At 39.7% G+C, this 26,757-nt stretch overlaps 1 protein-coding gene across 1 annotated transcript in view; it reads left to right on the plus strand.

Moving 5' to 3' along the window:
• ntrk2a (neurotrophic tyrosine kinase, receptor, type 2a) overlaps positions 1–26,757 on the plus strand; it is a 253,300-nt gene that overhangs the window by 42,162 nt on the left and 184,381 nt on the right. Inside the window, exons 6-11 of the mRNA XM_043713062.1 lie at positions 4,572–4,708; positions 5,107–5,242; positions 6,481–6,783; positions 11,075–11,107; positions 15,262–15,365; positions 25,393–25,492. Of these exons, the coding sequence (XP_043568997.1) occupies positions 4,572–4,708; positions 5,107–5,242; positions 6,481–6,783; positions 11,075–11,107; positions 15,262–15,365; positions 25,393–25,492 (813 nt within the window). The remainder of the gene's footprint in view (positions 1–4,571; positions 4,709–5,106; positions 5,243–6,480; positions 6,784–11,074; positions 11,108–15,261; positions 15,366–25,392; positions 25,493–26,757) is intronic.

Consider the following 26,757-nt stretch of genomic DNA (forward strand, 5'->3'; position numbering starts at 1 on the left):
GTGCCTGTGAAAGAGTATGTGTATGTGTGTGAGTGTGAATATAAAGAAGTCTGTGAGAGGGTGTAGGTGTGTGGGAGTGTATGTGTGAGCGTATGAGAGAGAGCTTGTGTATGAGAGAGGGTCTGTGTGAGTGTGTGTGTTTGTACACAGGATCTGTTCAAATGAGGAGGAATGTGATGGGCATTTGGAAGTACTCAAGGATGCCCTCGTAAGAACGGGGTATGATGCTCAACTCATCAACCACAGTGAAAAACTGTAATGACCTCCTCAGGAGACAGACACGAGCTGCAACCGACAGGGTACCCTTCGTTGTCCAGTCCTTCCCAGGAGCCAAAGAACTATGCCATGTTCTTCACATTATTAATGAGGATGAGTACCATGCCAAGACCTTCCTCACACCTCCACTTGTCACCTTTAAACAACCACCAAACCTCAAACAGATCATTGAACTCAGCAAACTGCCTGGCTTTCAGGACAACCTTGTCACGTTAGACGTTGCAAGACTTGTCAATGTCGACATGGGTACCACCATTACACCTGGGGGCACCTCCCATCAGGTATGTGGCAGGTACTCATGTGACTCAGCTGACATTGTCTATTTCATACACTGCAGACAAGGATACTCTGAGGCATGGTACATTGGCAAAATTGAGCAGAGGCTACGGCAAGAGATGAATGGACACCGCACAACAATCACCAGCCAGGAGTGTTCCCTCCTGGTCAGAGAATGCCTCAGCGGTCTGGGACCTTCGACCTCGGACCCTCAGGTGACTATCCTCCAAGGCAGACTTCGGGAGAGACAAGAACAAAAAGTGACCGAGCAGTGGCTGATAGCCAAGTTCGGTAGCCATGGAGATGGCCTCAACCGGGACCTTGGGTTCATGTCACACTGCAGGTGACCCCACTGCACCACACACACACACACACACACACTCCTACAGACCCATATACTCATGCAGACCCTCTACTCCTTTCACTCACACTCAAACATGGACACATACACACACTCTCTCACAGACACTCAAACCCCACCCCACCATTCCCTGCGTACACACACCCTCATGCACACAGACACACACACACATATATAGGTTTGTGGGGTGAATTTGTACTTGCAGAATTACATCTTATTTTGCTCAAAAACTGCATGAATCCATGTAAGATTCTGTAAATCCCTTGTTTAGAAATAGAATCAGTCTGAACACTGGGGCACAGACAGCCTCACACAGGGCACCTCACACCTTCAATGAGTTATCTGGGCTGACATGGCATCTATTGTTAAAGTTCACTCGAGAACGTAACTTTAAAAAAATTCTGGGTCTTACATATGAAAGAACTGTAACCAACATGGTCATTCTAAAGGATGAGAGACTTCACAAACCATCCAGGTCTTTTTCAATATATAATTTCAGTTACATCACACTGTAAAGTTTTGTTATAAATTCTGCACCTTATGATCTTATACTCCACAACCACCTGATGAAGTAGCAGCACTTTGAAAGCTAATGCTTCCAAATAAACCTATTGGACTACAACATGGTGTTGTGTGATTTTTAACTTTGTACACCCCAGTCCAACACTGGAATCTCCAAATCAGAAAAATTATGCACACAGATCCTACTGTGTTTTGAGGTGTTGCTAATGAAGAAGTTTGCTTGTTAGTGTATAGTTGCAAAGTTGCCATAAAAACAATTACCCAAGTTAGAAATAATTGGAGGCAGCTATGTGGAGTAAGGCAACCAAATGGGCCATTATCTCATTGAATGGTGGAACAGGCTGGAGAGGCTGAATGGCCTATTTCTGTTCCTATGGTCCTATGTTCTGAACACTTATTTTGCAGAAGACAAGAAGATCAGCAATAGTGCACTTCTAATACTGTATCAATAAAATCTTCAGACTTCCCCAGGTTGAGTTCTCCTTTCTCAAATAAACTTAGCACTAAAAATGTAAAAAAAACCGTAATCACATACTTGGTGTCAAATTCTTGTCAGATGACACCGATGCTTTTCATCCAACTAACATTGTCACTCATTTCACAGAGAATGACCACTTACTCATTGAGACAATATAGGAAGTTGACTCCTTAATTTTTTTGTGACAAGAGTGATTAAAAATCCTGTGATGCTAAAATCAGCATGACTATTCTGTATTCCATTTTGGGCTGTTTATTTAAACTGTATGCTGGAGGTGGCAAAATAAAACTATGAATCTCTGGCTCTCACATTTGTTTCTGCCACCCTTCTACAGAATCTTAGGGTTGGATTTTATGGACATAATATTTTAGCATTTGGGATCATTTACAGATTTCAGAGCACTGCACAGTCCAGGTTAATTTTCCAGAAAGTGACCGATGTTTCACCTTCCTAATGAGGTGTGAGGAGCCTGATTGTCTATTAAGTGACTGCTGCAGTCTATGTTCATTTCAATAGGAACCTTGTAATTTACAGACAAAGTATTTATGCAGTTAGAGTTCTGCCATGAGCTTAGAGTATTCTCTCTCTCTCTCTCCCCAATCACATGACCTAACTTCATCATTACATCATGATCTCTTAGACTTATGCTCTTAACTCATTACTGCAAATCTCTCATCAAGTCTCAAACACTACAGCGTTAGTCTCTAAGGCAGTTATACAGCTTTCCCTGGTCTTGTTCTACTTTGTTTCCGAGGTTGATGGCCTATTCCACTCTCCCTTCTCTTTAATGGAGTGTGCATTTCTTGGATATTAACAGGACTTTTCATGAATCTCTGCTGTTCTCCAAGGCCAGGATCATATGTTTATGGGTTTATTTGCAAGGATTTTAAGGCTGTCTGATTCCTGCCTCTAACACCTTGTGATGTTTGCATTAAATGATCTTGACTGATATATTTTTTGACACCAGTTCCTTCCTGTTGTTGATCTCAGATCTGTATTCGATTCTCCAGCTGACGAACTGGTAACTTGCAGGAATGCAGGATGCGTGAGCAAATTGACCAATGGTGCAGGCGGTGATTCAAGTGAGGGATGTGAAATGGGAATGTGATAGTGATAAGATACAGTACTGTCAAGTGAATAAATACTGCTCACTGCAACTTGACCAACAACTTAGAAGGTTGTGTGCTTGTCCAATGCTTGGTTTAAAGACATGTCCCAAAGCTGGAGATGAATTTACATGGCAGGGGGAGGATCTAGTTATCATTCTCCAAGTAAGATCCAACAAGATAGGTAGAACTAGGAGTGATATTCTGTGGAAAGATTTTGAGGAGTTTGGGTGCAAATTAAAAGGCAGCTCCTGAAAACAAAATCTTGATTTTTACTTCAGTAATGAACCAGTTGCCATAAGTTAGAAGATTAATGTGTCTCTGAAGGACTGGTGGAGTCAGCAAGTGTTTGTTAAGAAAAGAGAGAGCTGTTCAGGCAGGATGGGCTCCACGTAAATTGGGCCATAATCAGTGACTTGATGAATCAAATAACTAGGGTACGTATTTCATGTAAACTAAGGAAGTGGCAAGGAGTGGAGAAGGCAGTAGAAGAATTCAGGGAAAGGATAAATTCAAAAACAGCAAGAAGAATGCCAAGGCTTGAGAACAAAGCAGTATTTTGGGCAAAATGAAGGTCAGAATTGTTCAGGAAGGAACAGTCAAAGAAACAAAGGCATTGAAGTATTAATGGCTCATGTGACATAGTTGAAAATTAGAGAAAAATCACAGCTAAAGGTACTATGCTGAAATGTATGAAGAATTAGCAACTAATTAGCCTTATTTGTTATTAGACATCTCAGGCACGGAATAACAAGATCCAATTCCTGACCCTTTCAGCATATTATACATTCTGAAATATTTGGTGCCTTGCATGATGGGATGCTTTTTCCAATACAGTGTCAAGGGGACACAGTTCAAAACTGCGGCCAAGATGACCATATTGATATAGGGCTATCGTGAAACTCACATGTGGTTGATGCTATTTTGATTTGTGTTAAATGTATATCCATCTAAATCTTGGCATATGACTGCATTTATTGTATGATATCTTTAAACTTTAAAAATCAAAACTGTTAAACATCAGTATGGTACACTTTAAGGATCTACATAAAATGAGCAATTGGTTTCAATAAGAAATAATTGCTTTAATGAACAATCAAATGTCTGATTGACCAAACTCAAACAAATCAAAGGCACATTGATTCATCCTGTAACTGCTAATGAGGAGTGAGTAGTATGGAGAAAGTTAAACAATAAAGTTCTGTTGACCTGAAATATTGGTTGTTATTTCCACATTTTTTGCGTTACTGCCTGAGTATTCCTTGTATTGTCAACTTTTATTCAAAAGTTTCAGTCAGATATTTTTTCAATAAATCTACTGTCATCCACTAAGTAGCTGAAGAAATTGCTCAATTCAGTTCCTCAGGCCAATTTCATGCACTATTCCTTTTTCACTCATCTCGAGGCAAGGTTACTACCACTGTACCACATGTGCCCTGAGGCCAGCATTTATTGTCCATCTCTAGCTACCCATTTCAATATTAAGGCATTTTGGGAGATGCAATTACTCATATGATAATTTTCCTGTAATTTCTCATCCTTTATTTTACAGAGTTGCCGAAAGCTTCTGTAAACATTACAAATGTTACTGTGATTGAAGGGGGAGAAGCTGCAATACAATGTACTGCTCTAGGCCACCCAATTCCCACTGTGGACTGGCAAAATCGCATTCTCTACTCCACTTACCAGGTATAATCATGATGCTCTCAAAAGCCAACATTTTCAGCACCACTTAGCATTTTATGTTATACTATGAATAAGAATAAAAGGAGGGATGTGGGACCTGGGAAATGTTCTATTGGGCTCCCATCTTTTATTTCTTTCTTCTCTGATTTTACCAATTTTCTCGGAAAATAAGGCCATTTGCTATGGCACTGTTTTGTTGGCATATGGTTGCACAGTGACTGCTCCCGCTTGTCCATTTTTCCTGTTTCTTAAGGTCAATGGAAAGTCATTTTTCAAACATAATGCCCACTTTTCTCATGGGAAGTTGTCAGTGATGGGCCTACTGCACACTAGCTGGAATAGGAAACTCTCAGGCTTAAAGAATAATCTAGTGAGTGACATCATGCTATTTCTCTTCATAGTCAGCAGAAACCTCCAGACCACCAATAATATTAAAGCTCAGCAATATTTCTGGTGTTGACAATGGACAGCAACTTATCTGCACAGCAGAGAATATAGTTGGAGAATCTAAGGCTTTTGTCAATCTAACAGTTCTCTGTAAGTATGCATAGTATTCTACTTCAATTTATATTTTGATACTTTTACACCAACAAGCATGTTCATGACTGGTGCTGATGGAATCTTATGTGTGCGAATAATAAAACAAATATCAAATTTTCAAATCACATCATTTGCAATTGCTTAAATAGCTGCAACATGCAAATTTTACCCTCTGCTGTTAAAACGATTGGATAGAACATGACGGGTATGTTGCCACTGTTGGAGAACCAGTAGGAACTATTCATAGCTATTCTTTTGGAGGCCAGTGCAATGTTAAGGTAATCTTGGCACTTATCTGGACAATGTAGAGATCAATGCGATGAAGATCCAAGTAACATGGAAATGCCACCTTCAAGAGCTGATGATCAGTCTTGGAGCAGAAGCTTTCCAGGGCTAGCAATGCCACCAAAAGCCATGGAATTACACTGGAGCCTTCATCAAGGATTGATGCTGGTTCACCAAGAGTGGCAAATGGGGCATTATGAGGAGAGGAGGGAGGCTGTGAATAGTGAAGACCAGAAGTGGGTCAAAAGCAAAGCTAAGGGGATATATTTCAGTGGACTCCTCCCCTTCCTATTGCTGGGTCCCTTGATTGGACACTGAATGTTTGAGAATGAGAATTGCCTTTTGTTTGCATTGGCACACCCAACAGGTTATCACATAATTCCTCAGTCAGCATTAAATCACAGTGGCCTAACTGATTTCCTGCCACCAGTAGGCAGCTTTCCCATGTTGACTCTTCCTTCCACACACTTAGTGCTTCCCATGCAGTTGTTCACACCCTTGACTATCTTGCCCACTGCAGCAGACCCCACTAAAATTCTGCCCATTGTGGAACAACTCAATGAATACTGATAATTTAAAGATAAAGTACTTATATGTTACTTAAATAGGTCATTAATACAAGTAGTAAATGATGACTGATAGAGGTTAATAAAGGCATAGATACTGAGTGTTGGAGGGAGTGATTGAAAGGAGACATTGAAAGATTCAACCTGAGAAGGTTTTTAAAGACACAATGAGTGAGGGTGAGGTGAAAAATTATATGAAGGATATTCTAAACAGCGAGGTAAAATGTTTGAAAATTTCCTTCCAGTGGTAGAATGAATGGATAGGCATGAGTTTCTTTTCAATTAATTCTTAAGACATTACATTCACACATTATTGGTAACTCTATATCTTTCACTGCATTTGTACAACTTCAAGTTTAACTAACATCATTTGTTTCTCTCCAGTTCCTCCTAGAATAATATTGTTGGGTGAGGCAATTCCAGACCACCGTTGGTGCATTCCTTTCAGCGTAACAGGCAACCCACCACCCAAAATTCAATGGTACCACAATAATTATCCTCTGAATGAGACAGATTTTATACTGACACAAATTCATGAGGAAAATATCAGTGAGCAACACGGCTGCTTGCAGCTGGACAATCCAACCCATCTGAACAACGGGAACTATACTCTATATGTTTATAATGATTTAGGACAGGATAAGGGCACAATATATGCTCATTTCATGCACCATCCTCCTGGTTCAGGTAAGTATTTTCTTATGTTTATTGTTACTATTGTTGCTTTGTTTCATTATCATTCTATTTGCCTATATTCAGTTTTGAAGGGAATTGTTAATTAGATATATTCAGCAGTTTCAATATCCAACCAATGGGTATCAATGACAGTAGCGCAAGATCTCTCTCAGTTTTAGAGATGTAAAGTAGAGAAGAGAGGTACATACGAGAGTCCTCTCCTAAACGTGCTTTTGAATAGTAACAAATCCAAAGGTTTTGGTGAGTCATAGTCAAGAATCTGTGAAGACAGTGATGAATAATTATGCAAAAATGTCAAGCTAACTTGATTAGTGCACAAAATTTAAAAAGAGGTGAAATTTGCCTTGGGTGGAGATGCAGAACAGATGGCATTGCCTCTGCTGCTCGTAACACACCCTGCCCAATATTCCACTCCTTTCCACTGATTTCTCAAAACTAATGTTTTGAGTCTGCGCACAAGTTTTATTTTGTCCCCACCTCACTAAATGCTTCTGTAACATCTGATGGCACCAACAGGTTTCTAGTCAATGTATCAGGTTGCAAATCGTATTCAGCATTGGAATCAAGAATTGAACATTCCAGCTTTTGGAAAGTGTGGGATAAACACTGTATGTGCTAGAATTATTTGCAGACAGAGCATCATTATACAAACTTTAATACTGGTTAACACCATACTTCTCTCCACAAATTAAATATGAAGTATACCAATATGTAATATTTTATTTGTGCAAAGGCTTAAATGGTGACTTTTTGGACCCCATTCAGACATCAGAGGGTTAGATTGTTGCCTAGGTTGACATGCACATGATCCAAATCCCTGGTATTTAGATGTAGCTTTACTACCCTACATTCTTCAATTACTGGACAAGGAATACAAGAACAACTGAAACAATATTTACAATATTTTGTTCCTCCTATTGGGGAAGAAATTAATTGAAGATACATATAGTTCATTAATGGAATAAAACCATTCTATACATGAAATATTTGTAGTGATTCATATTTAACTAACTTTGTTTCCCAAATCTTTTTTTCCAAAGCTTATTGCACTCTTTTGAAAAATTAATTTGATTTTTCTTTTTCTCATTTATTTTGTTTCAATTTATCAGCATGATATTTTATATTACTTTTCATATTTCCCAGCAACCCTAGGAGCAAATTACTTTAACATTGTACACAATCCTATTACTCCTTTCTTAAATCTACATTTTCACGTTGTGATTTCCAAGCCAATGATCTGTCAGTCACAATGAGTATCTTCATTTCTCAGTTTTGAGGTCCCCAGTAATGTTACTTTCAGCGCTGCATGTCACTGTGGTGACTTCCATGAAGTTATACTTCATAGAAATGATAGCTATAATATATTACACCAACCTGAAATTGATAAACCATTACTCTATAGTAAACTCCTTGTTTCATGGTCATATCTGCAAATCACTAATGTTCCGGCTTGGAGAATGACCTAATGATTTAAAAACATTGGGTAACTCTTTCAAACATGTAATATTGATTTCGCAGTTGATAAAAAGATAGTATGAGGTGATGCAACACATGACTCAACTCATATCATACAAAGTAAGAAAGTAATTATAAGTGATAAGTCCATCTCAAGTTCTGGCTCTGGAGCTGTTTAAACATTTCCAGGAAGCTCATTTTGAGTGAGGTTGCTATTTTGAAACAAATCCAGGTATTAACTTGATACTCACAGGTTCTTGGTTTGCTAGATTCTTCACACATTTTTTTCAACTTTTTATGATAATTCTTATTAATTTTCCACTTTTCAATGAAGTATTAAAAACTATTGATCAATACAATGTAGTATGGGCTGCATTTGGATAGGACTTCTGATAATTAGGTTTTCAGGAACAATGAGGGAGAAAATATAGGTAACAATGACAAGGAAGGATTTTATTGGATCTTATATTAAGATGGAATCCAAATGATTGGACTAAGAAACAGTTGAAACTTTATTGCTGGAACAGCACAGCAGGTCAGGCAGCATCCAGGGAACAGGAGATTCGACGTTTCGGGCACAGGCCCTTCTAACTGTTAGTGTCCATTGCAAGGCATCAAATAGGGAACACAAACTAGAAGAGGCAATAAGCACACCTTTACAACAGAATTTGCAAGGACAACAGGCCAGTTCTAGTGGGTGATTTTTAACTGAAATGCAGGAGGTCAATGTGGGCACCACTTTGTCTCTGACCATACAAGAAAACATATAGTAAAAATATTCTCGATAGTGATCTGAGCTAAATAACTGATATGGGAGCAGGAGAACATTTGGAAAAATTACCCAAACTTAGTTAGATTTAGTCTAAGAAAGGACGAGAATAATGATTTATAAAAAGTAGCTGGAATAGTAGAAGAGTGAAGTGCTGTTGGATGAAAAGGATTAATTATCCAAATTATTTGGCCAGTATAGGTGGAGAACAAGTTGATGGATCAGCTGTGAGATCTCTTTGAGTCCGTGTTGCATATTGAATATATTCTGTGAAGCAAAAAGAACAGAATTAATTAGACAAAAAAAATGGATTTAAAAATAAAATTAGTCTTGAAAGGGAAGTGACATAAAATTAAAGTGAATGACACTTAAAAGAATTTTGAATAAAGTTGTGTTTAGTTTTTATTAAAACCCCAGATAAAAGGAGGATTAGAATGACTAAAAGATTATATGAGAGAAGGCTACTTGATTACATATTTAAACATGTTAGTAAAAGATTATCTAAAAAGACAGTGAAGCACCTTAAGAAAGAAATAAAAAGTGGCATTTTGCCTCCATGAAGGTAGCAGGAGGGATGGTGAGAATGGCAATAATTCAGCAAGTCAGCCCTTGGGAGAAACACGCCCCCTCTTGCCATCTCAGTGATTAATTACTGGTTGAGAAGGTCCATGGGACACTTACTTGACTTGTGGATAAGGTCCTTACATAGTTAATCAATGTCCACCTAAGGACCTCAACTTGCCAACTTTCAAAATACTTGCCTTTGTTACTGGTGAAAAAAACAGTTTATTTCTCAAATGGGTAACTAGGGCCACTTGCTTACCCCAGTCTGGGACAACTGGGGACAGTTGATCTCTGAGAGCCACTAGAGGCCTTGCCTCTGAACCTGCTGAGCCTCCTTTCCACCCTGCAGGAAGAAGTAAAGGACTAACATTCTTGCTGCTAGGAACCTCCTGGAGTTAGCCTCGACCAGTGATCCTTGGGATCCAGACGCTGATAAGTCAATCTTATGGACTTTTTGCTTCACAGAATATATTGAATATGCAATATTCTGGCAATCTAACACTTCAGTGTCAAGACACTTGAAAAGGCACAAAACTAAAAAACCATCTAAATGTGCATGATTCTAAGAGCTATCTCACCAGATGGGGTAGCATATTAGATGCCACTGAACATGTTCATCCTAACGTTCAGTCAAAAAATGGGAAAATCCTGGTCATAAAGTCTAATTATTATGGATGTAAGCATATGGAAAGTATTAAATATTTTGCAATTTTTTTTATAAATGATGATGCAAATAGACTCGAGTTACACTAAGAGATGCTCCAAAACATTTGTCAGTGATGAGTATTGAAAAGAGTTTGGAATTTAAAACATTCATTGATGAATATGCTAGAACAGTGAAAGAAGCCAGAGGAGATAGCAGAGGCTTTGATTAAAATCTTTCAACCCGTATTAAATATTCAAATTGTGGCACAGTGGTTAGCACTGCTGCCTCACAGCGCCAGAGACCTGGGTTCAATTCCCGCCTCAGGCGACTCTCTGTGTGGAGTTTGCACATTCTCCCCGTGTCTGCGTGGGTTTCCTCCGAGTGCTCTGGTTTCCTCCCACAATCCAAAAATGTGCAGATTGGGTGAATTGGCCATGCTGAATTGCCCGCAGTGTTAGGTAAAGGGGTAAATGTAGGGGAATGGGTCTGGGTGGGTTGCGCTTCAGTGGGTTGGTGTGGACTTGTTGGGCTCTCAGAAGGGCCTGTTTCCACACTGTAAGTAATCTAAACTAATATAATCTAATCTAAATAAATGGTTCCTCAAAAGAGTGAGTTAGACTTCTCCTGCCACATCACATTACCAATGCCTACTACTTTTGAGGGCTCATTTAGGCCTGACTGGAAAGCCCTCATAATCCCAAGGGTAGTGCAATGGGGACATAGAGCTGATTAAGAAAATGGTCCCTTATTTTTTCCTTTGCTTTACATTTCTGAACTTTGATGATCTAACTGTTGAAATTTGTGTTTCTAATATATTTGTACCTGATTGTGTACTTTTTAAAATTTAGGCAATGAACCAATTACAGATCCTGGATTTTATGGTAAGTTTGATGTACAATATCTTCCTAATTATTGTAAGATTTTCAAAGTTTGTGAGAAGATTTGTAGCTCGGGTGCTCGTTATTGTGGTTCTGTTCGCCGAGCTGGGAATTTGTGTTGCAGACGCTTCGTCCCCTGTCTAGGTGACACCCTCAGTGCTTGGGAGCCTCCTGTGAAGCGTTTCTGTGATTTTTCCTCCGGCATTTATAGTGGTTTGAATCTACCGCTTCCAGTTGTCAGTTCCAGCTGTCCGTTGCAGTGGTCGGTATATTGGGTCCAGGTCGATGTGCTTATTGATTGAATCTCACTCAGACCCATAGTATCACTACCAGGGACACCATCACACAAACTGGCTAAAGAACTACAGCAGAAACTGAAACACCTGATCAGCGGATCCAGACACTATACAATCAAAACAGGAATTCTTGGACATCATCAGAAATATACACATAGACAAGGAAGAAACCATAGTCTCATTCGATGTAACAGCACTGTTCACCTCTATCGACAAAAACCTAGCTAGAGAAACAATAGCCAACCTGCTGGACATACAGAACAAACAACAGGACGGTGAACCTATCAACAAAGACGGCATACTCAAACTACTGGACCTGTGCCTCACAACACACTTCACATTCAACAACCAAATATATGAACAAATCAACGGCACTCTGGACTCTGGACTCATAGCAAAAGCGGTAATGCAAAGATTAGAACAAACAGTCTTACTGCAAATTCAACCCAAACTCTGGGTCAGATATGTGGATACCTTTATAATCATTAAAAACACAGAAATAGAGAACACACACTGGATCATCAACGCCACACTCACAGGAATCCGATTCACTAGAGAGGAAGAAAAAGACAACCAACTCCCATTCCTAGACGTGATGGTATAGAGAACACCAAATAGAGAATTCACCACAAAGGTATACAGGAAAGCCACACACACAGACCAAGTCCTGAATTATGAAAGCAACCCCCCCAACACACGCAAAAGAAGTTGCATCAAGACACTATTCAAAAGAGCCACAACACACTACAGTACACCAGAAATGCAAAAAGAGGAAGAAGAACGCCTATACAATGTATTCGCCAAAAACGGATATCCCCGCAATTTCATGAACAGATGCCTAAGGGAAAGACAACGGAATGAGGACATGCCGCAACCCAAGACAAACAGGAAGACAGCTAATGATCCGCATCCATGAACACCAACTAGCCACGAAACGACACGACCAGCTATCCTTAGTAGCCACACACGCAGATGACAAGCAACATGAATTCGACTGGGACAACACTACTATTATAGGACAAGCCAAACAGAGAACAGCCAGGGAATTCCTAGAGGCATGGCACTCATCCACAGATTCAATCAATAAGCACATCGATCTGGACCCAATATACCGGCCACTGCAACGGACAGCTGGAACTGACAACCGGAAGCGGCAGATTTAAAACACTATAAGTGCCGGAGGAAAGATCACAGAAGTGCTTCACAGGAGGCTCCCAAGCACTGAGGATGTCACCTAGACAGGGGACGAAACGTCTGCAACACATATTCCCAGCTCGGCGAACAGAACCACAACATTGTAAGATTTAAATTGGAGAAAATTATCCATGGAAACATTATACTTCAAAAACTTTGAAGAAGTTTTCAAACAGATTCAATTTGCAAAGAGATCACGTAACACCTCATTTTTAATTGATAATAGTTGGGGAAATAAACTATTAATTTTACTTAAAATCATCACTGAGTGATGGAGGAGATTTTTTCTGTTTTTGGAGTAGAATTTAAGTGCATAATATCAATCCCTAGCTGAGACCAAAAACTAAATGGTAAATTGAGTCAGTCAGTGTAAGATATTCTGAATAATTATCAAGTTGTCAACTACGGGTGTTCATTTTTGGCCTGTCTGAAAACCGAGCAATCTGCAACTCTAATTCATTTAGTAAGACACGTTCATTACACAAAAACAGCATAATCTCAAATCTTTGCTGCAGCTCACACTGCTTTGGCAGATAATGAATTTGTCTAGACTTGTAATGTGATGCAAAAAGCACGGCTAGAAATTTTGGAGAGTGTAGAAATTATTGCAAATGACAAGCTGTTCCAGTAATAAATTACAGTTTTGAGCTTTTGATCGAGCTCAGTACCAAGACTCATACTCTTTGTAATAGGAAATCAAAATGGATATGTGAACCAACCTTACATAATAGATTAAGAAAGAAACTGTTACTTAGATTTACATTTTTTACATGTTTCATTTTTAAGAACTCCATGGAATAGGGGAATCGAGAGATTTCCTGATTCAGCAGACCTGTCACATTTAAAAGGGCCCCATTTCCATACTTCAATTCCAGGTAGATTGGAATAAGATAAAATCAGTCCCATCACATCCAGAGGTGGCTTGGAGGCAACCGCTGAGGCATGTAAGTGATGTGGCAAGACAAATAATATGACAGGCTGGTTAGAAGGCTTGCCATTGTTTTATATGACTTCTATTCTGTTGTATTAAAGTCATGTCATCCCTTACCCCAACATGCCCTCATTGCATCCAGAATACTTTATATGCACTAACTAGCCCTATGCCTCCTTCATAACTGATAACGTAGTGTCCACCAGTCTCCACTATGGGAAGACCGCAGGAACCATGGGGAGATGAAAAATAAACATTTAACAGTCTAAATGAACTTTCACTAATAAAAGTTGAGACTGAAAAATTAACCTCCCATTCGTAAAACCCATTCAAAAATGTTAAATCACCTCAGTTGATCCATCCATTTTGATAATTAACTTCGATTCGCTAATCCTTAAAAGGCAGATAATCCTTAAGAGTTTCTTAAAATTGTAAATCCAAAAGGTAACACAATACTCCTCTGGAGAAAATTGTTTTTGGAGTGTATCTTGAGAAATCTTAACGGAAGTCTGCCCAGACTGTATGAACAGATGGCATATGATTTGTTGAAGCTACACCAGATACCCTGTCAATCAATGTACTCTAAGAGAGGGTGTCTTCTTTGCCTGAGCTGAAATCTGCAGCCTGTTTTTGTTTTACTTTTTTAAATGGCTGGGGATTTAAATAACTTCAGATCATAAATAAACACAGACTTTACCTGCCTATCAAGCATACACCAGCCTCCTTCATATATTTGTGACTGTGTATTAAGGCCCTTGGAATAGTAAAAAAGGGGTCTGTTTGAGTTCAGCACTAATTTCAAATGGCTCCATTGAGTTCCAAGTTTCCCACCCACGTGAATCATATCCTACCCCTGGCCTGCTGGAAAAACGGGATCTGAAAGAATTGGGGCAGGATCTGTATATCCAGATCCACTCACCATTTTTAAAGGCTATCAGAGCCAATACAACACCATTTGAATCGAACTTTGTGAAGAATTATAAATTATAATGATGCTATTCAGGAAAAAGTTTAATGCATTCTATTGCATTGGTTTTGTAATACAGTAATATATCATGACTGATCTAATAGTGAAAGAATTGACTATTTTACAGTCAGATCTTGTGCAAGTGCAAGTGCACAGACAAAATTTATTTCAGTTTTATTTGCTGACAGCATAGAATACAATTAAAGTAATGACACCCCAGTAGAAATAATTTTAAATCCAGCCTATAAGTACTCGAGGGAGAAAGGAATGGAAGGATGTGATGATGTCTATATTACAGGATAGATGGAGGCTTGTACAGAACATAAACCCCAGCATTGGCACTTAAGGACGAATGGCCTACCTCTGTGCTGTACACTCTCCAAAGTTCCATATCATAAAACTTCAAATATGATTAGAAAGTAAGGAGGTTTCATGAAATTCTTTTACAGGAAAATATATTTTAAGTAAAAATACTGGATACTTGAATCACCATTTATGGCCAAGTTATGAGTTGTCAATTGTTGAGGCAGTGTATGGCTGTGTTCATAACATACAGGAAAGAAGTTACTCATAAGTTAAGAAGAAGGTTGGGTGCACATGTAGAGAATATAAGACTTTAAGAAGGTACTGTCAAAACACCATTAAAGTGGAATGACATTGGATAATAATATCTCAGAAATAAATATATGATGTTCTTATAAACACACTATGGTCAGTTTGTTAAATTTGGTATTAACAGACTTGAAATATTTATATCTCTTAATTGCAGATGCATATGACCAGTTTGTGGATATCTTCGGTGTGACCTCAGACAATTCAACTGCAATTGGCCCACCTAATGTCACAGAAAAGACAATGGAGGATGGCATTGCTGTAAGTACAATAGCAAGAGATTAATGGGCTTGTATACCCTTGCGTTTAGAAGACTGAGAGGGGATCTGATTGAGACGTATAAGATTATTAAAGGATTGAACACTCTGGAGGCAGGAAACATGTTTCTGCTGATGGGTGAGTCCCGAACCAGAGGACACAGCTTAAAAATACAGGGTAGACCATTTAAGACAGAGATGAGGAGAAACTTCTTCACCCAGAGAGTGGTGGGTGTGTGGAATGCTTTGTCCAGTGGAGGCCCAGTCTCTGGATTTGTTTAAGAAAGAGTTGGATAGAGCTCTCAAGGATAATGGAATCAAGGGTTATGGAAATAAGGCAGGAACAGGATACTGATTGAGGATGATCAGCCATGATCATAATGAATGGTGGTGCAGGCTCGAAGGGCAGAATGGCCTACTCCTGCACCTATTGTCTATTGTCTATTGTCTAATGCCCAATAGACTGCTTCATATGGCTATATGAAAATAAGCAAAAAGGTTTGTATTTATATAGTATGTTTTATGACCTCAGTGTTCCCACAATTCTATGCAGTGGTATGTGCTAAAACTGTTGGTGTGTAAGAAACAGTATGGCAAATTTCCAAAAGTGAAATATTGTAAAAGGTGATGTAATTGAGGAATAAATATTGATAAGGACATTGGGGAAATCTCCCCTGTTCTTCATAAAAATGGAATCCTGAGTTGTTTTTACCCAACTGAAAAAAGTGAAACAGTCCTAAATTTAATGTCTCATTGAAGAGCTTTGAGCCCATCCCTGTATTGTAGTTAATTACCAGCTTTTAATATGAGCTCAACTCTGTGGAATGGGACTTGAATCCACAGCGATGGAAATGTGTTGCTGGAAAAGCGCAGCAGGTCAGGCAGCATCTAGGGAACAGGAGAATCGACGTTTCGGGCATTAGCCCTTCTTCAGGAATGGATTATTTCTCCTGTTCCCTAGATGCTGCCTGACCTGCTGCGCTTTTCCAGCAACACATTTCCATCTCTGATCTCCAGCATCTGCAGACCTCACTTTCTCCTTGAATCCACAGCCTCTGACTCAGAGGGAAGAGTGTCATCATTTGTGTCACCTAGTTATTTTATGGAATAATAATTGAACCGCATTAGACTGGGTCTGTGCCAGGTGATGAAGGAAACAATGTAACAAAAACACGGGTGACCTCATCCTCACTAATCTGTATGCTACAGGAGTTCTTCAGGGTGGTTGACCTAGGCCCAAGCATTTTTGCTACTTCATCAATGACCTTCCGCTCCACCATAAGATCAGCAGTGAAGATTTTCGCTGATGATTGCACAATCAATGTTCAGCACTATTCATTACTTCACATATGCTGAAGGAGTCCATGTCTAAATGTAGCAAGAACTGAACAATATCCAGGTTTGGGCTCACACACGGCAAGTGATTTTTTTTTAACATAACACAAGTGCCAGGAAATGAACATCTCCGACAAGTCAGAATCTAACCATTGCCCTTTAACATTCAATGGCATTAGCATTGCTAGCAACATCTTGAGGTTTAGCATTGACGAGAAACTGAACTGGACAAGCCATATAAATACTGTTGCTGCAACAGAAGGTCACAGGCTGGGAATCCTGCAGTGAATAACTCCCTTTCTCCCAAAGCCTTCATTAACTGTAAATTACAAGTCAGAAATGTAATGAAATGCTCCCCACATGCCTGAATGAGTGAAGTTTCAACTATGCTAAAGAAGCTTGACACCATCCAGGACAAAGCAACATGTCCTCAAACATTTCTCCCTCCACCACAGATGCTCAGTAACAGCAATGTGTACTATCTGAGAGGCAGTAGAGAAGTTTACCAAGGCTCCTTAGATAGCATCTTCCAAATCCACAACTATCTAAAAGGACAAGGACAGCAAATGCATGCAAACCACCAATACCATCACCTGCAAGATATTCTCCAAGTCACCCATCAGCCTGAGTCAGTAACATATAATTGTACTGTCAGTGTTATAGCCAAAGTTCTGGAACTCCCTTCTAATTGCATTGTGGGTGTAATTACACCAACTATGGACTACAATAGATCAAAAGGAAGCTCACCACCACTTTTTTAACAGCAACTAGGGAATGGTTAATAAATGCTGACCCAGCCAGTGAAGCCTATATCCCATCTTTGAATAATAATGATCAAAATGTGCTGGAATAGAATGAGATAGGTTTTTAGTTAAGGGTGAGTTGAATGGCCTCACATATCAACATATACCTTTCTGACCATTGTGATACCAAAGAAATCCTGTAATAGATTGGAAAATGTATCTGTGCTGTAGATATTCACCACTGGAGCTCTTGTAGCATTGCTGTCACAGCTTGGCCTCCATTCCTGAAACTGTCAAGCAGCAACTCATTCTTATCTACAGAATTTTAAAAAAATATTCATTGACATTATTTTAATTTGATGTCAAATGGGGTTCTGAGTTTGAGCAGGTTCATTGATCTAAAATTAAAAATGCAAATAATACTTAATTTCAATTTCCTCAGAGCCAGGAGCATGTTCTGTTAATATTCCCAATGGATCCATTATTTAAAATGTTATTGAAATGGTTTCATTGAATATTTTTACATCTTTGCAACTTCATGGCATTGATCATGTTGATCCTCAAGGCTCACTTGTAAGTAGTCCAAATTGGTTCGAAGAGACTAAGAACAAATTAAGCATCTTGAATTGTTCTGTGAAGCTATCTACATAATCAGCAATTATACTGTAAAAAATTTACTAATGAAAAATTATTAACTCAATTTATTTTCTCTTTGTGTTATCAACATAAGAAACACTTCTACCCATTGCTTATTGTGAATCACAGAATCACAGGATTTGTATGGTCTGGAAGGAGGTCACTCAGCCCATCATATCTGCCCCGGCTCTCTCAGTATTTTAACTTAGTGCCAGTCATAAACTTAGTGTAGTCATAAGCTTCTTCTGTACTCTCTCCGATGCATTCACATTCTTCCTATAGCATGGCACTCAGAACTCAACACAGTACTCAAGCTGATGTCTAACCAATATCTTACACAAATTCTTCTTAACTCCTTGCCCTTGTACTCTATTTTTACAAAGCATAGACTGTTATATGCTTTATGTGCAGCTCTCACTACCTTTCATGAAAACTTCAATAACATCATATGTGTTGATCAACACTCTATAGATAGCATCTTTTATTTTATACTCTACCCATGTTCTCTGTGCTAACATGCATCATCTCACAGCTCTCCACATTGAAATTCATCTGTCACTTATCCACCCACTCCACCAAGTTATCAAAGTCTTTTTCAACTTCTACACTATCCTTCTTACAATTTACATTTTTTTTCTCCATAGCAAACTTTCTATTACACCTTTGAATAGCAAAATCTGTATATAACAGGATCAGCAAGTCTCCCAATACTGACACCTGGGGAGTTCCACCAAAAACCTTACTCCAGCATGAAAAATACCCATTCAACATCACTCTTCATTTCTCATCCTTTGGCTAATTTTTTTTCCATGTTGCTATTATCCCTTCCATTCTCAAATACATAAGTTTTGTCACAATCAGTTGTGCGGCATTGTGTCAAATGCCTTCTGAAAGTCCATGCACACCAGCCTTCCTCTCCAAATCTTTTTATTACCTCTTGAAAAAACTCCAGAATATTAGGTAGACACAATTTTTCCTTAATATATCCATGCTGATTCTTCTGAATAAATCCACATTATTCTGCTGGACTAACAATTCGATCATGGATAATTTCTAAGGGTTTACCCATCTCTGAGGTTAAACTGAGTGATCTGTAGTTAGGAGGGCAACCTTTACAGCATTTTTGAACAAGGCCATAATGTTTACAATTCGCTCATTCTCTGTCACCATCTCCAAAGCCAGGGAGGATTGAAAGGAGTTGCCAGTCCCTTTGCAATTTCTATTCTCACTTTCTTCAATATCTTGGGGTGTATCTCATTCAATTCCAATGCCTTGTCAACTTTTAAGCATCGACTTATGCAATAGCTCCTCCTTATAAATTATAAATTGATCTCGACTGAGTTTCTTCCTTTGTCACTATGGGCTACATATAATCTTCCCAGTAGGTAAAGACAAATGAAATGTATTAACATCTCAACTTTGCCTTTTGTATCTGTACATAAATCCGTTTATTGCTCCCTAATCAGTTCAACTTCTCTTTTACTATTGTGGAAGACTTTTGGCATTTCCCTTTATGTTAGCTACCAGTCTTTTTTCAGAGAGTTCTTTGCTAATATTTACTTTTAAGCCTCTCTTTTCAAACTTCCATGTTCAGTTTGTTTTTCAACTGTATTTATGTAAACATCGTCACACTTTTACTTCTTTAATTGCTGTCTCATTTGTCATCAAGGAAGTTCTGGATTTGTTTAATCTACCCTTTCCTTTTAAGGGAATATACCTAATAATATCCTATTTTAAAGTAACTCATTGCTCAGCTATTATTTTTCTCAGGGAAAAGTGAGGACCGCAGTGCTGGAGCTCAGAGTCGGGGGTGGGGTGTTGGAAAAGCAAAGCAGGTCAGGCAGCATCCAAGGAGCAGGAAAACTAGGAGAAAGTGAGGACTGCAGATGCTGGAGATCCTGATGAAGGGCTCTTGCCTGAAACATCGATTTTCCTGCTCATCAGATGCTGCCTGACCTGCTGTGCTTTTCCAGCACCCACTCTTGACTATTATTTTCTCACCAAACTTTGGTTCTAGTCTCCCTGTCTCAGCTGTCTTCATGCCCTCACTGAAATCTGCTTTCCACCAGATGATTACTCTTACACTGGATTGACCAATGTCATCTTCTCACATTATCCTAAACCTTATGAACTTATGAACTGTTCCCCACATGCTCTGCCACTGTCACTTGAGATACTTCTGAATTTCTGCAGTGCATCTTTAGATAGTACACACACTTTTGCTATTGAGCGTCAATGGTAGAGAGTGTGGATGCTTGTGGATGTGGTGCCAATCAAGCAGGGGGCTTTATCCTGGATGGTGTCAGGCTTCTTGAACTTTGGAGCTGCATTCATCCAGGCAAACGGAGAATATTCCATCAGACTTATGCTTTGTAGATGGTACACAGGCTTTGAGGAATCAGAAGGTGAGTTATTCGCCACAGTATTTTAGCCTCTTACCTGGTTTTGCAGCCACTGTATTAATACAGCAAGTTTACTTGAGTTTGTGGACAATGGTAATCCCAAGGACATTGATAGTGTGGGATTCAGTGATGGTAACAACATTGAATGTCAGGGGGTGGTGGTTAAAATATCTGTCATTGGAGATGGTCACTGCCTGGCATTTGTGTCACACAAATGTTACTTGCCACTTTTCTGCCCAAGCTTGGATGTTGTCCAGATCTTGTTGCATTTGAACATGGACAACTGCAGTATGTGAGGAGTTGTGAATGTACTAAATATTATACATTCATTGGCAAACATCTCCATTTCTCACCTTGTGATGGAGGGAAGGCCATTGATGAAGCAGCTGTAGATAGTTAGGCCTAAGTTACCTATCTGAGGAACTCCTGAAGAGATGTCCTGAGGCTGAGATGATTGGAATCCAATAGCCACAACCATCTTCCCATGTGCAGGTATGACTCCAACCAGTTGAGAGTTTGCCCCTGATGCCCATTGATTCCAGTTTTGCTTGGACTCCTTGATGCTGTACTTGGCTGAATGTAAGCTTGATGCTGAGGGCTGTCACTCTCACCTCATTAGTGTACGTAATCACGAATAGCACCTTTGTTCTTTTAAAACTGACAAAGTAATGATTTGCATGTTTGTTACTATTTGGTCCATTCATTTGGACTACAGAGAATTTAGGAATTACGTAACTGTAGATAGTGTACCACCCCCTTAAGCAGGACGTCTGGGTGCCTGCCTGCAAAGCAGGTCTCCAAATTTCCCTTCCCGGTGTCCAGGACATAGTCCGGCAGTTCCGACATGGCAGTTCTTATCCGGGAGCACAATGATCTCTCAAAGATGCCAGGGATACTGGTCAATTCCTGGCCACGGTAGCAGTAGTGAGTTGTTCTGTGAGTTGTTCAGTTTACCAGTACATGGTAAAATGGGGATAGAATAGGGTGAGAGGACTATTATATGGGTGGGGTAAGTTGTTAATGAAGCAAGTTTGGTATGATACTGCAGGGAAACTTATTCAGCCGTGCAACAAAAAACCCTTCTTAAAAACTGACTGCAACTGGCACTTGGCCAAAAACAAGCAAGATTTAGCCTCATGAGTTTTCCATACTCTGTAACTGAATAGAGTAATAAACCTGAAATAATGAAATTACCACCAATTTATAGTACACAACAGAGCACTAATCTTCATTAGCCCATAAAGAGTGATGACAATGTATTTCATTATGTATAAAGTAAGCCAGTGTTGCCAGTGATAAAATGTTGATGTCCCTGTTACCTTAATTTAGGAAATAAGTGTGGCTTATGGCATAATGTTGACTAATGTGAGTCATCCATGTTGTATTGTCAGCATGTTCTGATGACTTCAATTTGTCCAGATCTCAAAGCAGCACTGAGTATTCAGAGCTCTATGTGTGAATAGCTGATATGATTTCACATATGCAGGCATCCTCTGTGGGAATTTGAACAGGTTTTTAGATGCTGGTTTGGAGATGTGAGAGTGAACAAAGCCAGCTGGTGTCAACGACCTGTTCCTGCCTTTACTTGCTTTATTACAAGTGGACTGATTCCTCTGCTGACAAGTTGTAGATCAACAGTGGGAAACCAATTAAGATAATTTAGAAAGTAAATCTTCCTACCAAAATACAATTTTTACAGTGGTGCATGGGCCCTATGCTGTCTGCAGACCTTGTATATTAAGAAGAGGGGAGAGCACAGCAGAAGATCAAGGTAGAATGAGAAAATACTCAATCTGACCATTTCATTGGTGCAAGCCTGAATGCATCCATGGACAGGGGCTTGTCCTTGCATGGACGACATGTGGGCACTACTCTCTCAGTCCATGATCATGGTATATACATATTGTCAGTTCCCTCAGACTTTCCTTGCAGCTGTTTCACTTAATCATCCCATGAGGCTGGCTTAAACCTCAGACACAGCCTGCCAATCCAGCTGTGGTGGTGCACGTTTGACTTTCCTTCCAGCTCAGCTACTTGCCATTCTGAATCAAACTCTGAGGCAGCTGCATCTCGGTTCCCTTCCAGAAAATTGATCCTGAAGATGTGCCGCTCTGACAGGCAGGTAACAGATCCATGAATGCTCACAGTGACTGAAAATACTCTGTGTCCTGGACTCAGCCCTTCAGCTTGTAAAGAAAGTACAAATACCATTTGCACCTCTATTCATGTCATACACATTACCAAGAAGCATGCAGATTTGACTTTTGCCAAGAGTTGATGGAGGGTGGGTCTAAGAACTAGCACCAACAGGTCAGTTTTTAGATACTTTAACAAACCTGTTCAGATGAGTTATGACCCATCTCTGATGCAAGTGGGATTTGAACATAGTGACATCACCACTGTGCACCTAGACCACTTCAACTCGATTTTTATACTTGCCATACATTGGATGGGCAGTAGGATGATGGATTGGAGTACTTGCCCAATGTCATCAGCAAGACACCTGGCCCCAGAAATTTGGCAGTGTCCATTCTTGGGCATCTTTCCATAGACTGCTAAGAACCCACACTCAAATTGGGAGGACTGAAGAGTCTGAGATTTGGGGTTTTATCATGTGTATTGTATATCATTAGGATCCACACAGGTTCATGCACCAATTTTATTGTACGTGCTGGGAGTAAGATTGCGGGGCTTTGTATGGCTGGCCTCAAAGTGCGATGGAAGTGCTGTCAGGAGTCGAGGAAGAAGGGCTGCTGTGTTTTTGGGAACCCAAGAGCGCCATCAGAATAAGGTGCTTGGAGGACAAGCCTGGGTCTGAGGAAGAGATTGAGGAGACTGCCACAAAAACCAGATTTACAGGATGTGAGGTCAGAGCTCTCTGGACCAAGTGATGCACTGATGATAGTATACTTATTATTTTTAAATTATTGTGTTGTTTAGCGTTGTTTTTCCCAGAGATAATCAACACTGTCATATCCTGCTGTCGGTGCAAAATGGACTAGAAATGGATATTAGATCACGTGTTTGCATAGTACAATGACTGGCTTCGGGCATGGATAAAGGGCATCTATTTATTTAGTTTTCTACCAAGTGCTTCTGGAGTCCCTAGAAATCAGTGTGTGGTTCTGAATCTGTAGCCAGTGTTCAGTTTTATTTAAAGAGAGAATGCTGATGTTTTCTGAGTACCATTGGGCTGGGGAAATGGCAAGTCTGTAGGGTCATCAGTTGAGCATGGACCTACAGAAAAGTTAAAAGCTGGCTTGATAGGGCATTGAGAGCATCATTAAAGAGGCTGTAAGCAACAAGAAAAGGAGAAGCATATACGGTTGAACTGCTGTCCATAAGATAACAAATTAATTACATTTTATTATTTCACAAGATCTTTAGTGTGAGTTTTAAAAGAGATATTGGTTCTAGCTATTTCTGTTTCCTTGAAATGAAACATTGTAATATAAGAACAGTCCGAACAGGAATAGGACATCCAATCTGCAAGTCTATTTCACCATTTAATAAGATCATGATTGATCTGTATCTCAACAATTTCATCTTATTTCCAAATCCCTCAATACCTTTGCCAGCAAAAATATATGCATTTTTGTTCCAAAATTTCTGTATTCCAGCATTCTCAGCATTTTAGGTGAGGGTGGAGTGATCGGATCAAGTGCTCAGCAGGTGATGTGCACCAAGAAATATCAAAGGACACACAATTCTTATTAAATAATGAAACTTCTGCCCAGTTAGATGCCTAAATAGGGTTCTGCACAATATAACAATAGGCAGGCTCAGCTGGGAAGTCAGTGATCCATTTACTTTTGTCATTTTTATCCAACTGTTGCCTTTCTCTCACTGTACAATGTCAGGTACAGTAATTAAAATTAGGCCTTTGGCACATCCTTCACAACCCTGATATACTCAAAATACAGTTACAATAAAGCTGAGGACACGCTAAAGCACTGTGCACAGTTGGAATTCAATATTCAGCTACTATTTCAGAGACACATTTGTCTACATTTCAGAACCTTTGCCAGGCCTGAGACAATTTGTCTAATCTAACAAAGCCAAGGGTATGATCTCTGGCTTGAGGCATTCCTGGAGGTTTAAGCACATGATCGCATGATATTGGAAAATGGTATTTATTACTTTTTATAGTTGTAAACCTTTGCTTATTGATTTTTTGCCTGTGTGAGAAATCCCAAGTGCTAGTGGCTAAAGAAGAAACATCAAAGGCAGGGAAAAGGGGAAACCTAACAGAGGAGTTCCTTGCAAGGATGGGGGATATCCAAAGTTGAAAATAACACTTATTCCACTAGAATTTCATTTAGAGTTTAGAATTTTAAAAGATCTAGAAAATAATATTATAAAATATATTAAAAACATTGAAGGGACAGTTTTAAGCCTGCCCAATTGGCTGAAACCAGACAGTCGGGAATTAAAATGCCTTGAGTTACTTACCAGGATTACATCATCTTCCTAAACAGGTGGCATGGACACTCACCAAAGCCAAAGGGGATTTTATAAATGTATATGTATGTTCTGTGTGATGGCATCTTTCACATCCTTTCTCAATTTTAACTCTGGCCTGAAAATTCATGCCAATCCAGGTCACATAGTAACCGATCCCAGAGAAAGTCATACAGTGAGCTTTCTTGCTTTTGTGAGGAACAGGAACGGGAATGCAGGACTTCATTTGTCCCAGATGAACTCTCCCCCGCCGTCTTCCCCAACCTGCCCGCTCGCCCCACCAGCCCTTTAACTAGTGTAAAATTCTTTAGTAAACAAGAATAACTTAAGTATATTTTACAGCACAGTCAACAGTCTACACTTACAGAATAAGACAGGATATTTAAGGATTATGTACAGTCAAATTTTAAAGAAAATATTCATGTTTTCTAATATTAACATTCTTGTATTTCAGGTATATGTTGTCGTTGGGGTTGCAGCTTTGGCATGCACTGGACTGATACTAATGCTAATAATTCTCAAGTTTGGAAAACACTCCAAGTTTGGAATGAAAGGTAAGGCAGCCACAATCTTTCTAAAATGACATCTTGGAAATAAAATTCTATCCATGTTGAGTCGGGAGGTACCAGTTCAGTCAGCAACTGATAATCATTGGAATTGGAATTTACTAACTGCATTCAACTGGTGCACTATTATCAAACCTCTACTCAATACATGAGTCAAATATTAAACGTAACACCTCATAGGTGTGTTGGATTTCATGCAAAGTTTTGCCAGTTATGTATGAATTTTCCTCTGTTATTTAATTCCAACTGAGCCAGGTGAACAATATTTAAAATTCATATGGAGGTTTAGGCAAATGTCACTTCCCTTCCCCTTCTAAAGGATGGAATGGATGACTCACAATTGATAAGTTACTTCATGTGGATAATAGTCACCTAAACCCAATTGCTTCTGCTTTATGGTTTTCATCACTTCTTACCCAGATTGGTAAGTGCAAGGAAAGTAAATTGTGCCTCTTGGGGAATCAATTGTGCCTGAAAAAGTATGCTTTACCTCAAAAGTAAGAACAAGATCACAAAAATAACAAGAAGAAAAGTGGAGAATCCTGTGTAGGTAATAACATTCGAGTTCAAGAAGGAGGTTGCAACATTATCAAATGTGTGGTGAAATAATTCCATAGAGGCCAGTATGCCATCATCATGTCAGCCTTTATTTACAAGTACAGAGGAACCTCGATTATCCGAATATGAATTATCCAAATTTCAGACTATCTGAAAAAGATCTCAAGGTCCCGATAGAAACATTACATCAAAGATTGCGTCTTTTGTTTACAATGACTAGAAGTGAAGTTGGCTTACTGAAATGCTGCCGAGAACCGTGCTGGACATCGATGGGAGATCAGGCACTGTCTCCAAATGACTGACCTCCTGCCCCTCTCTCTCTCTCTTCACACCTTCCCTGGAGTTCTACACAGGGATGTACCCGAAACCTCTCGTCCCCAGATCATTTTTCCAACATTGCCCTGTTCAGGGCAAAGGTGGAACCTGTCAAAAGGTTGCAGTAAAAAGTTGTGTGTGTATATGTGTGTGCTATTTTGAGACTCCCCACCCCCCCCAAAGGCAGCAGCAGTCTTATTGTTGGTATCCAGTCCGGCTGCCCTAGAGGGAGGGGGGTGGGAGGTGGCCAGGTCGGCAGGGGGAGGGGGGCACGGACGGGTGGCGGACAGTCGGTGGGGGCGTGGGCAGGCAGGGGAGCGTGGGGCATGTGAACGAGTGGGTGGGGCTGACAGGGGCGGTGTTGGATGGGATTGGGAGGC

This window comes from Chiloscyllium plagiosum, chromosome 2 (genome assembly GCF_004010195.1).
Source record: "Chiloscyllium plagiosum isolate BGI_BamShark_2017 chromosome 2, ASM401019v2, whole genome shotgun sequence".
Lineage (NCBI taxonomy): Eukaryota > Metazoa > Chordata > Chondrichthyes > Orectolobiformes > Hemiscylliidae > Chiloscyllium > Chiloscyllium plagiosum.